Raw genomic sequence first — 14,558 nt, 5'->3', positions numbered from 1 at the left:
GGAAGTGTTTTGGCTGATTGCAGCAAGATCCATTACTCACATCTGCCTCTCCTCTGTGTGTTGCACCCTTGCAAACACTGTGATTACTGCTCCACCCATGAGCAAGTCAGGGAGCAGCCTGCCGCAAAGCAACAGCTGATGCAGTTGCCAGATAGCCAAGCTGCTGGATGACAACCTCCTACACCATTACAAAACACGGATGCCTAGCACCTTACGGAGTGACAGTCACCAGGGAGGAATAAGTACAGGCACATAAGAATCACCAGGCATCAGCACCTGCTGATGAATGACAAGTTGAATGACATTAACAAGCTGAATGACATGACACTAACAGAAAAATGCTGATGGTGCACACCTCTTGCATCATGGACAGATCCCCCAGAGTCACTRCTGGATTCTCTTAGGAGATGCTGTCATTATTTGGATGCATACATTACTYCATGTTAAAAAGCCCCACAACATTTCCATCAGAAATTCTATCTTCTTTAAAGTTACTGTTTGCATTATTTTACATAGTCATTGGAAATCCTTCCATGAGCCAGGATGCACTGTCTTGAGACACCCAATACAATAAGCACATCGTAACTGGGTCGAAAAACAAGGTTTATCAGCCRAACACAAAATCTTTCAGTTTCTCCATAGCTTAATAATCACTTTAAACATCTAAAGCAATTGCTTGAAACAATTAGCTGCCTGACCCATTTTCATTCCTTCACATCTTTCAGCCCTAGTTATGATGCTATTTCCTAAAATAGCAGAAACCTCAAATTTCAGCTGCAACATAACAAAGCCAAAGGTATCTTAAGATCATCAGCAGCAAAACTGAGGGCTCTGAATCATACAAAGTCCAAAATACCATTAAACTGACCTGGAGACCTACCTCTTTCCTAGACAAAAGGCAGAACAGGAGAGGGCAGGGAAGAGCCCTGCAAGTACCTCAGCCACTGCATCTAACATCCTCACTTTTCGTGGTGATGAAAAGGCAAGAGTGTGAGCAGATATTCTACCCTCCTAGTGTGGTGGTGTCAAGATATTTATGATCCTCTGCTGAAGCTCAGAAAAGTCTCCCTGATACTTCTAAGCCATAGCAAAGCACCATCAGTTATTTGTAGCAAAGTCAGACAATTTGATTGATGGTTATTTGCCTCTCTCTCACAGCTAAATTGTGTTTGAGTTTTTTTTGGGTTTCTTTTTGTTTTATAGGGTGTTTTTTTTTTGATAGTTTTTATTTTAAAATCTGTAACAGAGTAGAGTACGATTTTTTTTTTTGGTGCAACTTCCAGACAGTACATAATTCCTAGGTGCCAAAAGTATCTCAATGGAGGGCCCATGCAGGCACAATGAAAATAGTTTAAATCTTAACAGAAAATTAGTATTCAGAAGTTAACACATTTTTGAGAACACCAAATGACAGGGAAGAATATTAAAGAGAAAAATGTAATTCAGTGAAGCCACAAAAGATAATTAAGTTTCCAACTATCATTTSAACACTCTCTTAACACTTGGAAAATTGAGGATGATATTGAACAATAAAATTTACAYGCATTATGCTCAATTATAAACATGTTAGAAACCACAGAGTCCATTCAGTATTCTGCAGCAACCAAGCCATGTTAATTTGAGCAAACCTGCAAGTGTGCACACAACCTGACAATCTTGGAAATTATCATATTCATAAAGGGCAACTCAACAAAAGTCCCCAGACATGCCCAGCACAGGAATGATACTGGGAGCTGGAATTCCTCCCCAAATACATCAYCCTGAGAAGACATTAATAGCCTTACTACAATAAAAGCTGGCACACATTGTTGCTACTGGCACCATGGCCACATCCAATAGGATTGTCCAATTGTCAATTGTCTTGTTTGAAGAGATAATTTTATACACCAAAGATGCTAACTAGCTTGGAACCTAGGCACCATGATGTGGTCTAAGAAAAACTTCAAACAACTTCCCCAAATAGGCAAGACTAGGTATTTCAGCAAAGGTTTGATTCCAGCAACATCAATGGAAAACAATTTTCCCCTTGGTTTCCCACCATGGCTAGCACTATGAGATGGAAGGGCTTCTGCTRTAAAAAAAAAGTCCAAAATAGCCTCAGAAGACTGCACCAAGTGTTTTTAACCATACCACAAAGACTTAAAAAGTATCAGCTACCCACAATTCTACTACAATTGTTAGATGCTGCCTTTTCATGCAATAATATGTGGTGCTGCTCTTCTTTCTACATAGCATTACAAGATAGTCCCCTGCATCAAACCCACACTCACCCTCACCAATAAGCAATGAAACTCATTCTCTGTCAAATGCCAGTATTACATGTTCCTCCAAGATTATCCTGAAAGTACAATCATAACTAAGGGCAAAATATGTTTTTATCAGTTTGTTTTTAAATGCAGTGATGCCTAACATGTTATGAGGAGATAAAACCAAAACCAGCAAGATATAAAAATGTTATTGGCAGGTTTGATTTCCAAGTCCTTGTTTCAATTACATATAGATTTATTTATCCAATGCTCTTGTCTGATATAGTGTGAAGCATGTATAGTTAAAAGACTAATTGTTTTGAAATACAAGGAAACAACTAAAATGCTTTTATGTTGACACAGGGATTATATTTCACAAGAGGGTATAATATTACACCCTCTGGTAAATACAAAGTCCAAATACTACAAGAACTATGACAAATTATGAAGAAAAAGAATACAAACACACAGAATTTATAGCATATTTATMTTTTGTCTCCCCTTTCTTCCAAAGTTTCCATTACAGCTTGCCTTGGGATGCCAACAATTACTAAGTGCAACTTTTGCCATAATACTTTTAAAATTCTGTTTGGTGAAATKAACAGAATACAAACAGAATCCAGCACCTTGCAAAGGATRCAAGGGYAGTGAATACATATCTTGACTAGAASCAGATGGGGAGGGAGGGGGAAAAAAASAAAAGCCCTATGTCAGAGTAGGTATCTGTATTTCACTAGGTTCCCACTTTTGCTCTGCAATAATCTCTGGGCACGTCTCCATCCCACTACACATGTTTTTCAGGCCACATTCTTCAGGCATGTCTGAACACGCTCTTAGAGCCCTCCTTACTCAGGGCAAGTCCTGTTAAGGGGGGGGCAGGGGAGGGGAAATAAGCCTTCATCCCTTTTTGTTCCCTTCTCCCTCCCCACCCCCATGGCCAAGCACACACCTCAGCAGTGCAGAGCTAAGACACCTGCTCAAGTACAAGGTTYTGCCTCCTGCAAAATCTTGAGTCCTTCTCTTCTGGCTTGAAAAGCACCTGTACCAGAGAAGATCCCTTTTTCTTAATGRCAAAATGGGTTTATTGCAGAGCTTTTAATAAAGCATTTGCCCAGCCAACTTCATTTTACTAAAAYAAGACTCTGTAAGATAAAGAAACATAATGATAAAAGGACGGCAATCTAAGCAACATTTATTTTGCACGCCCAAGACAGAGACATCAGGATGATTAGCCCAGAAGCGTGTACCAACACTTGCTTACCAGAAGCCTTAGCCCTTGATGAGCACCAATTAAGTTCTTCCCTTTGATCAAGGAGCAAGATAAGATCACATTTATGCCAAAAAGCTTTGATTGCAACAGCGCACCATACACTTTGCTTATCTGCACCTAACTACTAGTGTAAGAAACACTCCAAAAATATGTTGTCATTACAGTGACAAAGAACATTCTTCGTACAAAAGAATATTCTTCATCCAAATCAGAGAAGTATGTACAAGAAACTACTTTAACACAGCACAGATACAGTACTGTAACAGAATCCATCCAGATGCTGAATGCATGACTGTAGACCAGAGTTACACAGGTCAGATCTGATCTCACCAAACCAAACACAGATGCTTGGTTTCATCYAGCATGTGTGATGTTTGATGAAAATTAGCAGCATTTTCTAATATCATATCTATTTTAATAGGTAATGAATGTTTAAAGCCAGTGAAACAGATCAGGCTGATTCAGTGTACCTCCTGCAGATCCTCCAAGCTGTGAAATGTTATTGCTTGCAGTCTGAAAAGAAGGAGGCAAGCATATGGAAACCCACAGGCAATTTGCTCATGCGAAGGAAGCAGGGCCCAGGGATCTGAGAGATAACTCTGGAGTCTGAATCTATCTCACTCTGGTAATGAGAGCTCAAATGACACAAGGACTGTATACCACAACTAACATCAGTCAGAGACCCACAGTCGAACAGCATTTTTGTCTCAATCTCCTATCTCACACTAAAATCTTGAGCTACTCCATAAGCACAAGCAGCTGAGGCCTGAAGAACTACCATAAATTTCAAGAACTACCATAATTATTTTACCATACCCTTCCTTTCTCTCCTCAAATGTACCTTGGCATTGTTGGGACCTCACTACCCCCTCCTTTTGACAGGACTTATGTATTTGGGGGTGTGTGAAGACAAAGCCAGGAGAAACACTGCAGATAAAGGATTACTCTAAGAAGGCAAGACCTGACTTTGTGATGCGATTAGGAAAAGACAAGGTACAAATTCAGACCAATATAATCACTTCTATGGAAAACAGACAATGGAAATCAACTTTTTTCACTTCATTCACAGAGGCACTGTTTAGACTTATTCATTAATATGCCTTCTGTGAAAAGTATCAATGAAAATCTTATCCTAAGATGATACAGCAAACCAAAAACCAAGCAGTCTTGCCACCTCTTCTGCAATTCCCTAACTGTGACTAGTCATCATCTGTTAGACATGACTGGAAGAGTTCCATGACTTGAACCAGGCAATTCACAAATTTTTATTTAATAGATAAAAAGGAACAAACACTACCCAAAAAGCCCCCACATACTTTCGAATACTTGGTAACAGGCTGTATGCACGCATCACTCATAAYTGCAATTCATCCTGTGGCATCCTGTAACAGCTTTTTGTTGGGGTCTTTTATTACAGAAAACAAATCATCATGGCAAATTTCACCATACATGTTTAACCACGGCCCTGTACTTTGTCTTCCTGTAGCTCTTGCAATGTACTAAAGAGTGTAAAAACAGAGAGACGTGATTCTCATTCTGAAAACACAGGGTCCCAGGTCAGAAGTGCAAGGAAAGAGCAAAAGAGTTCTGAAAATCTGGAGCCCACACAATATATCTTTAAAAATTAGGCTTTTCCTATAGAAGTCTCCAACAACAGACACAAATTACTTCCTGTCCCTCCAGGAGAAGTTTTAAAGAAAGAAGGAGAAAAGCAGCCTACACACTGACCAATCTCTTCACTTTTAACTAGGCAGCGTCAGTACATTCTATAAAGTTGCAATCAACTTTCCACCAAAGCTTGTTGTGATTTTAGCATTTAAAATGTTGCTTTTCCAGACATAATGGTGGCAGAATCCAACTTTTACACTTTCTCATATTTGGTTATAGTAATTTGAACAGAAACTTAATGGCAAATAAACAGAGCTGACTGTGAATATKAAAAGATCAAGGGGAAAAAAAATCACAACCCACAAGCAGCTCAAGAAAGTGCAACACAGCAAAAACCATGAAAACGTGATCTAAACACATGAACACAGAGGGCAACTTTGATTTATTTTTCCATATGGGTTCACTCATCTTAGCAACAATGCGTGAATAATTTTAAGACTGAAGTAGCATAAACTTGTTGTGCAAGTTTTTACTTTGTTTCAGCCCACAAASAAATGTAAAGAGATGTATTTAGTATATTCCCTTTTGCTAGTATAATATTATGGGCAAGCCCAGATCTGCAAAGGGTGTATTCAATACCATTTTCTGATCTATGTAACATATACTCGTATAGATTATTTTTTGGGTAACCAAGTAAATGTTAGGMAACAGGGAAGAGATTCTTCTGTATTCCAGTTATGGGCAGCACTGCTATTCCACACTGAAAGGAAAATGCTCTTGTCTTACAAAGTAACTATTATTTTCTTAGTGTCAGATCTTCCCAAACAATTTGATCACAAGAGTACTCACTTGAGTGTGCCTAAAAAAGAGAAGCTAAAAAATAACTCCAGTGCTAAGCATCACCCATAATTGTTCCTAAAACCCAGCTCTGGTTTGCAGCTTCCAGCACACAGTTAACATGATTGACCTTGTTGAAATCTCCCTGGGTAAGCAAGATAGCTCTAAAAAAAGAACACCAGGCCCTCACGATTAATTGCTAACTATTAATAAATTAGAGTATTTCTCCTTCTTCTCCCAGACATACCTATAAATGTAGTTGCCTGACAGCTTTACCAGGAATGGAAATCTGAGTATTTCATGACATAACAGATGGAGGAATAAGTAATGTCCCTGAGCTCCTGAGAAAGGGAATAACTGAACCTGGAGTGCAATAATGATCCCAAAGCAGACGCGTGATCTCCCGCCAGCTGAGTCTACAGCTCCAGCAACAARGGCCAGACTGTAATGGAGCCTCACAACAACAGAGGCTTCTAACCACAAGCRCGTCAAACCATCTTTACCGTGTAAAATTTGGCTTGAAGTCACAACTCACATAAGTATGTGAAGCCTGGGGAAAGGGGGAAGAGACAGATCAGGCTACAGCAAACAAAGAGGAGGCACAGCAATGTTCTCTAAGACAGCAGTGACATATCTCACACAGGAGATATGCAGTATCCAGGGGCTTCTGAGACCACAAAGTTTCACCATACCATTACATCACTCTGTCTTCTTAAAACTGTCATTATGCCAGTAAAATTCAGTCACTTTATACAGGGTACTGCAGATGTGCTAATTTCCATGGCCACTCACCTGTCCAACAACAACCTGAATAACCCTAAGAATACCTCTTGAGGAACTCCAGAGAAGTTCACACAATAAAATGCTGTGATATACAGGTGAGGACTTTGAGCCCCTAAGCATCTTACACTGCACAAAAGCAAGACCACAAGTCAATTCCAACACTATCCATATGTTAGTCTATAGAACAACAAAGATCAATTAACAAAAACCCAGAGAAACAAAATCTAAACACATCTTCTCAGCAGAGTTAGGAAACAATGCAGACAATATCATTCAAAGAACATAAATTCCAGCCACCCCAGCCACAAGTAAATCAACACAGCATCCTAGGCAAATACGTACCTTTCCATGGCTGAATACGGCGCCTAAGTACTATCTGAATTCACTGTGCTGTAAAAGAAACCTGAAGCTACACCATCATTTCTTCCAGATAGAAATCAAGGTGGTACTTCTAAAAAAAAAGTCAGATCATTTTCAAACACTGATGCTGTAGCTAAAAATTTATCACATCCTTGGTCAAAGCTTGAGAAACGCTTCATATACACAACAAATTGCTAGCAATAAAAGCACACCTCCTCCTCTGCAGTTTCAGTTTAACTAGACCAGCTCGTATTAGCTGCATAACCCGCTATTGACAGTACAGTGCACAGTGCCAGAAAAAACACCCCTGTTCACAAAAAATGGCAGCATTCTAGTCTGAATTAGCAAGAGAAGACAAGCAGCTATGTTTTGTATCAGCTGTTGTTGGTAACAATAAACAGAGCACTTTTTATTTAAAACCTGACTACAAACATCTAAAAATATTTATGTTCAGCTTACTACTTCTTGAAAGGTTCTATTTTATATTCGAGATAAACACCTTTTTACAGTATTTTATTACCATTTTATTTATATTACCAGGGACTGRCCAACTCAAAATGACAGAGCAAAACTCTTCAGAACAAGAGTTATCTTGTTAAAATAGTTACTTAAAAGCAACTCAAAAAGTTAGTTGACAAAGAGCAAATAAGCTGCCCAGCAGCAAACATACAGCCCACTTTATGATTTAGCTTTTAGGGGGTTGTTTCATGAAAAAAGGGGAAGCTTCCATGATTCCTTTTGGTTTGGAAAAGTTATTTTAAAAAAACTGGTTTATTAAAGTTTGATTGTAAAAAGATTTGGAAGAGGGGGAGAGAGGGGGAAGTGTTCCTGGACAAATATTCTCAGTTGCACATTAAACATTAAAATGGACTGAGCCAGACCACTTATTTCCACCATTCTCTACATTTTGCCAAGGTATTTTTTATCATTGTATGATAAGCAGGAATCATTATCTGCAAAACCAATCTCCCCACTGAGAGCTGGCATCTCCCACTAGTTATTTACGTCAGGCTCCTAGAATACATCTCCATGACACCACAGCACTAACTACTGGCAGCAGATATCACCAGAGTCCAASCAGTTCAATAAAGATCATGGTATCACTTCTCATAGAAGGCACGTGCAAGAAAATAAAGAGCATAAGCTCCTCTCCAATCACTTGTTTCATAAAACTAATCTTGAGAATTAAATGGAATATTCAAAAGGTAAAATAAACTGGTCTTGGTCAAACATGAAACCCAGTGATTGTAAATAACAGTAAAAAACTATTTCAGATTAAAAATAAACTATGAAACGTGGTAATAAGGCTGTTAGCTAGCCATTCAAGTCTCAGTTTTCATGTGCAGAGATGAAAGTACAACCATAAAGAAAAATTTTCCACATGTCATTTCTTTATTACAGTCTTGTCATGCTGGGAGTGACATAAAATGACTCTGTGTACTGAAGAAGGTGAACGCTTACCTAGAAACTGAAAAACAACAGCACAAACAAAAGTCACCAGCAGTCTTTAATTTATTCCTTTACATTTCAAAGAACACGTGTTTGCATTAGTCARAAGATCCACCTCCCAAACACAGCCAGCCCTCAAATTATTCTGCATAACACTAATTGAGGGTCCAGCTGAAGAGTTACCTGTCCAAGGAACATGCAAGTAAAATAAATTATGTAAGAAAGGAAGCCAAGCATGCTTCAGAATAATGAAGGCTTTTAAAATGATTAGCAGGTTTTCTCTTTAATCTGGCAAGGTAACAAACTTTCAGCACCCAAGAGAAAAAACACAATGAGGGAAAAGCTTTATATAAATATTCCACATGCCAAAGCAAAAGGCTTATTTCACTGGAACAATGCACTCCTGTTTAAACCAATACCAAGCATAAAAAAAAAAGAGAGATCTTTCTGTGGAAATTATTTATATGTTAACGCATAACTTCACAGCACGTTTGTGTGGAATTCTCTTCTCACAAAGGCTGCTTGGACAGTCCCTCACTGGCACCGGCCCCTTCACGCACATGTTCACGCTCAGGAGGGCTGGGAGTATCCATCTCTCGCTGTCTGCAAACATGAGTCTGCTTTCCAAATTTGCCTCAGTTTGAGCCGCACTCCTGCCAAGGGCTGACCACAGGCACGCAGTCCAATCAGCATTATGGTCCTGAGACACGGCACTAATGGCTGCTGGGAGTAAATGCCGCTTCTAATCCGGGCAAACTTTCACCTCTCAAAACATTCCTAAAAAAACTTCTCATCAACTTAAAACTCCRCTAAGCCCGTGGAAATACTTTATGTAACCAAAGAGGATCACACTAAAACGTAATGCTACAAGAAAAAAAAACAAAAAAGAGACGTACACTTCAGAAGTCATAAATCCCTCATCTATCTCCTAGCTCCACTTTTGATTCATTCCCTGTGGAGCGGGAACTGCGACACCCCGGTCGGCATTTGGAAAGCATTCGCAGGGTCCAACGGGAGCATGACAACACGAGGTAGAACCTGYCCTCAGAGAAAGCCCCGCTAACACCCAGCGCTGCCGAAATGCTGCTGCAGGAGCGGGGCGCCCGCAGCCCACGCCGCACCCCGTCCATCCCATCCCGCCCCCCAGAGACCCCCGGCGCTGGGCGGGCTCCACACACCGGCCCCGCCGAGCCTTTCGCTGCCGTGTCAGCATTGCGAACAAACCTCGAAGCACAGGAGGATGTTTTAGTAGGCGGAGGAAGGAGAGAGACACAAGCACAAGCCGAGAGATGAAGGGGTGGGAGAGATGGATGGATGGATGGGACAGACTGGCGGACGAAGGGGCCGCTATTCACCTCTCCGAATGAGAGCCCAGCGCTTCAGTCCCATCACCGCTGAACAGGATTGAGAGCTCTTGCTTACTTGAGCTAGTTTAAAAACTTTTTSCTTAACTTACAATCCCGAAGTTTTTTCGCCCCGTGAGCGGATTTCGCTTGAGAAGCTCAAAGTTAACTTTCACGGGACTTTTCCGACCTAAACGACTCCGTGATTCCACGATTCTACCTGCCTGAAGAGCACGGTCACCCCCATCGCCATGCAAGCAGGCTGGCCAGCACGATCCTAGGGAGATGGGGACCGAGCTGTGGGTAGAGACCCCACTGCATACATATACATACATATATATATATATATATATATATATATATATATATATATATACACCTACCTCGAGTCAGCCAGTCTAGCTGCAAAACTTTCCCCGTGTCCCCAAAGGAAAAAACAAACCAAAAAAAAACCCCCAAAAACTAAAACAAACCGAAAGGCTCAGCAGCCTCAGACAGGTACGGAGCGCCGGCAGGAGGGCGCGGGAAGCCGCCAGCTCCCCAACACCACGCCGGGGAGTCCCGGGGCCCGGCCGGGGCTGGCGCTGGCGCTGGCAGAGGCCGCGCTCCCCTGGCCGCCCACGCAGCCGCCCCGCCGGGCAGAGGAGCCGCTCCGGCAGCGGGGCACCCCCAGCGCGCCGCCGGAAAGTTTCCTCGCAGCACAGACGGCAGGGCCGGCTCCCTCTTACCCTTAGTCCAGTCCACCACTTGCTTCGGGCTCCACCTGGTCACCGGCTCCATGGCGGGTCCGAGCCCTCCGGCAGCAGCCCCGGCGACAGACCGCAGCTCCTCGGGCCACGGACTGGCCCCTCTCACGCTCCCATCCCGGCAGCGCCGCTCCGGGCCGCCCCCTCCCCGGCCCGGCTCCTCCCGCCGGCCACGGCCGGGCCCGCCCCGCTGCCGCTCCGCCCCCAGGTGCCGTGTCCCGCCCGGCCCGAGCCGGCCTCGTGGTTGGGAAAGTGACGAGAAGAAACTTCATGGCTTCCCGCTCCGGCAGGTCCGGAGGGACGGCGATGCGGGAGTCGCCCGGGAGCTGCACCCCGCGTCGGTGGTGGCTCGGTGTGAGTCACTTGCAGCAGCAACTGCAGCGTGCCTTGAACCACGCTTGTCCCCCTGTTGGCATTTGGGGTTTTTATTTCTGAATCCCTCGATTAAAAGCATCTTTGGGTGTGGAGGCCGTTTCACCAGAAGTTGTGTTTTGCTGCCTGCCTTCGCACGGGAGCTGCATTAAGCCGTCAGCTGCGCCTCAGACTCGCTTYCCTCAAGGGAAATGTGTTGCTTGTGTCCTGGCCGCCTCCCGAAGCCCATGAAAGCCCCCACCGATTGTCAGCCTCTGCTCAGAGGTTAAAGGGCTGACCTCCAGCACTGTGTGCCCAGCATATCGGCCTCCATCAGTCCGTACCACTGAGCACGTAACTCAGCTCTGCGACCACTTTCCCATTTACAAGGCAGCAAGGAAAAGTGAAAAAACACGACTTTTTATTGYGTCTATCGCAATACTAAATGCTTCTGCAGCAAACTCCAGCCTGCAGCYCTTTTGTAGCATGCTCGAAGGCCCAACTACTCCTCTTCTTCAGTGAGGAAGAGCAGAGCAAACTCTGCTGTGACAGTAAGACTGTGAAATTTTAACTTGGCAATAKTAGAGAGTGGTAAGCAGCTGGGATTTGAGACTGTCTGGAATCACACTGTTTTCATCATCTCCCATCTCTATCCATCTGCTATCCCCAGTCATGCACTTGAAATGTAAGCTCYCTGGGACAGGGCTTGTCAGTTCTGTGCGTGGCTGTGCAGCTCCCAGCTGTGTAGTGCCCAGCTTTCCCACTGTGGCACAAACAGCTGCCTTCTGGCACGCACTGTCGCAGACCCCTGTTGGAGTCAGGAAGTTTTAGTTCTAGTTTGGGAAATCAGTAGTTTAAAAAAAAAGGGGGGGATTTGCATCTATACCTAAAAGTAATAATTTGTTCATTTTTTTTGTTACATGGTGATTGAAGGTATATTTTTAGTTCTTTATTATGAGGTCAGCTCATTCTAGCTGATTTATGTATTTGCTTTCTAGTTTTTGAAATATAAGGGCTGTCAACCTTTCTGCCTATGTGAAAGATTAAAATGCAGTTCCTCACAGCTTTAATGTGTGTGCAACAACCAAAAGTTTTCTGATTCCTTGTTGAATCATGTGCCATTCATGCTTAGAAAACAACAAAACAGCCRCTCTCCCCCCCTCACAGAGGCCTGAATAAACAGATGGGCCTTGCTATGTGCCCTGCTAACGGTTTCACATGGTTAATGTAACAGCACTTCTGTTTTAACTACGCAGATGCTTCCCTGGGTTGCAGGCAGGAAAGCAAATGTCTCTCACCCTTGGTGTTTGGAACACCCATCTGCTGTCATCCTTCTTTGTCACACATCTTGGGCCTGATTTGGATCAGATGAGCACCACATTTTGTGAGTAAGGCATGCAGAGATGGTCACTTGCTTGCAGATTGCCAATCCAAATATGCTATTAATGCTTAGTATTTTTTGTRATTTTCAAAATAAAAAATTTCTTAAGCAGGACAACATTTTCCCTGTTCTTTTATTACATGATGTCCCCTAACATCATGCTTTMAAGTCTGCTGTGGATAAATGAAATGGGGCTGACAGGGGAAGGCAGCATGTCTCCTGTTTCTCAAGGGGATCACAGCCACGTTGCTTACCTGTGCTACTCTTTTCAAGCCCAGATTGCATTTGCCTCCATTGCCTTTGAGTTGATCTTTCTCATGATTGCATCACCTTATTCTGATCTTTATTTGAGATGAGATTAACTAGTAGTCAACTGGCATGATGCAATTAGAAGTTCTGTTTATAGAATAAGGCATTTTTGTTTTTWWAAAAAAAAAACTAATTACCAAAATAAATAATTATAATTTTAAACTCCCAACTCTGTCTGATTTCTAGCAATTCCAGATTAAAATGTGACACTTCTCCTTTGCATGTTTTCAAGTGCCTTGTAGGTTATTTTATGGGTTAGCCAGTATCAACTGTTAGGAAATATGTCCATTCCTTTTCCCTCCTTGCAGCCTTGCATGGAGCTYATTGCTGTGCCAAGGACCCAGCTACCAGCTCTCCAGAAATGCATAGGATTTTTTTTTTGTTGCAAATTTCCAGTAGTGAAAGTGATTTGATTTGATAAGATTCATACCAATTGCTTGCTTATTCCCTGTTTAGTTTGTTTTCTTCCTTTTAATTTCCCCTTGCAGGCCAGGTTTTCAAAGGGCTCTCAGGCTAGTTTGCCTGACAATACAGAGCTCAGTATGGACCATGATCTTGGTTTCACAGCAACATGCACTCTCATCACCCCAGAGGAAAGACAAAAGAGTCATAAACCCAAAGCCACACCCCTGTCAAACTGGCGGAAGAAGCTAGACATTATTTGTCACCTTCAGRTTTCTGTCCTGGCAGCTAATCAGCAAAAGGAGGGCAGATGATTCTCTATAACAGAAGGTCTGTTACAATAAATTATCCTTTCAAGAAAAAAAAATTGTATTTTGATAATTAAAAAAGCATTGTTTCATCAGCTGTATTGGTTGTACTCTGGCTTAGCAGTGCCTTTACCATTTTAKCTAAACACAGTCTGGTTGACCCTGTCTCTTAGGCCATAGTTCCCAAATCTGTGAGCTACCAGGTCACCTGCTTGGACCTGATTTTGTTGTGACATGTAGATGGTTATGTGTTTGACAAAGTAACCAAAGTGGACAGCAAGGATGTCATTCAAACTTTTAACTAGCATGAGGGTRAGAGATAGAGTTGATCTAGCACAAAACCCTGCTGATACAGAGAAGACAGCAAAGTTCCTTGAACAGGTGAAAGTTAAGTGAATTTGGACCAGGTTTGTATTTTTGAGTGGAAGGGATRTTTATATTTGGCAAAGGATTGTCTGAGAAAGTTTTACACTACATTACATTTTAATTACATTATTCATGAAAGGCTCAGGATTTATTTATTTAATATAYGTAGCTGAAAACTGTGAAAATTGACAAGTTTAAAGTATCCAGAACAAAGGCCAGTATACGGGTAGAAAATCCATTGTTTTTTCTCTATTGGCAGTCCACAGATGARCACTCACTGATCATCATTTACCTTTTGTTAGTCATAATACTTGAGAGACCACCTTGACTATTGTCACTACAAAAAAAAAAGAATTAGTATTTACGTTTTCAAACATTACCTTAATCACATACACAGGCCACAGAAGTCAGTAGGACCTTTTGCACAACAGCAAAAAAATTTTACCCTATGTAACTGGAACTGAGAACTTCCCAGTAAAGTCAGTGAGTAGTAAAGTTCTTTCGGAAATTGCAACAGGTAACTTAACTGAGTCACAGTGAGTCAAGTTCAGAGCTGGGTTTCGTTCTATAAGCATGTAATTAAAAAAATTCACACTAGTGGGAAACTGTTGTTGCACAAGAATCAACATCCTCTTTCTCACTTTGATACCAGTACTGTTAGTGATAAATCTCTTCTATACATGACAGTGTGGGAGATCTTGGTGTAACCTGATAAGAGAAATAGGTCTGCCTAGTGATATTTTCAATACAAGGTTATGGCTGGTTTATCAGTAACCAAAGTTAGATTATGAAGGCCTAC

General features: G+C 42.0%; 1 protein-coding gene across 1 annotated transcript in view; it reads right to left on the bottom strand.

The window, feature by feature from the left end:
* The window catches only part of CNKSR3 (CNKSR family member 3), a 58,393-nt gene extending 47,591 nt beyond the window's left edge, over positions 1-10,802 (bottom strand). The window contains exon 1 of the mRNA XM_057364879.1: positions 10,625-10,802. Coding sequence (XP_057220862.1) covers positions 10,625-10,676 — 52 coding nt within the window. The 5' untranslated portion in view covers positions 10,677-10,802. The remainder of the gene's footprint in view (positions 1-10,624) is intronic.
* Positions 10,803-14,558: the final 3,756 nt, after the last annotated feature.

This window comes from Malurus melanocephalus, unplaced genomic scaffold, assembly GCF_030028575.1.
Source record: "Malurus melanocephalus ecotype Western Australia unplaced genomic scaffold, MMel_1.1 scaffold_43, whole genome shotgun sequence".
Classification (NCBI taxonomy): Eukaryota; Metazoa; Chordata; class Aves; order Passeriformes; family Maluridae; genus Malurus; species Malurus melanocephalus.
Note: the sequence above shows the minus strand (reverse complement) of the source record. Positions and strands in the feature narration are given on the sequence as shown.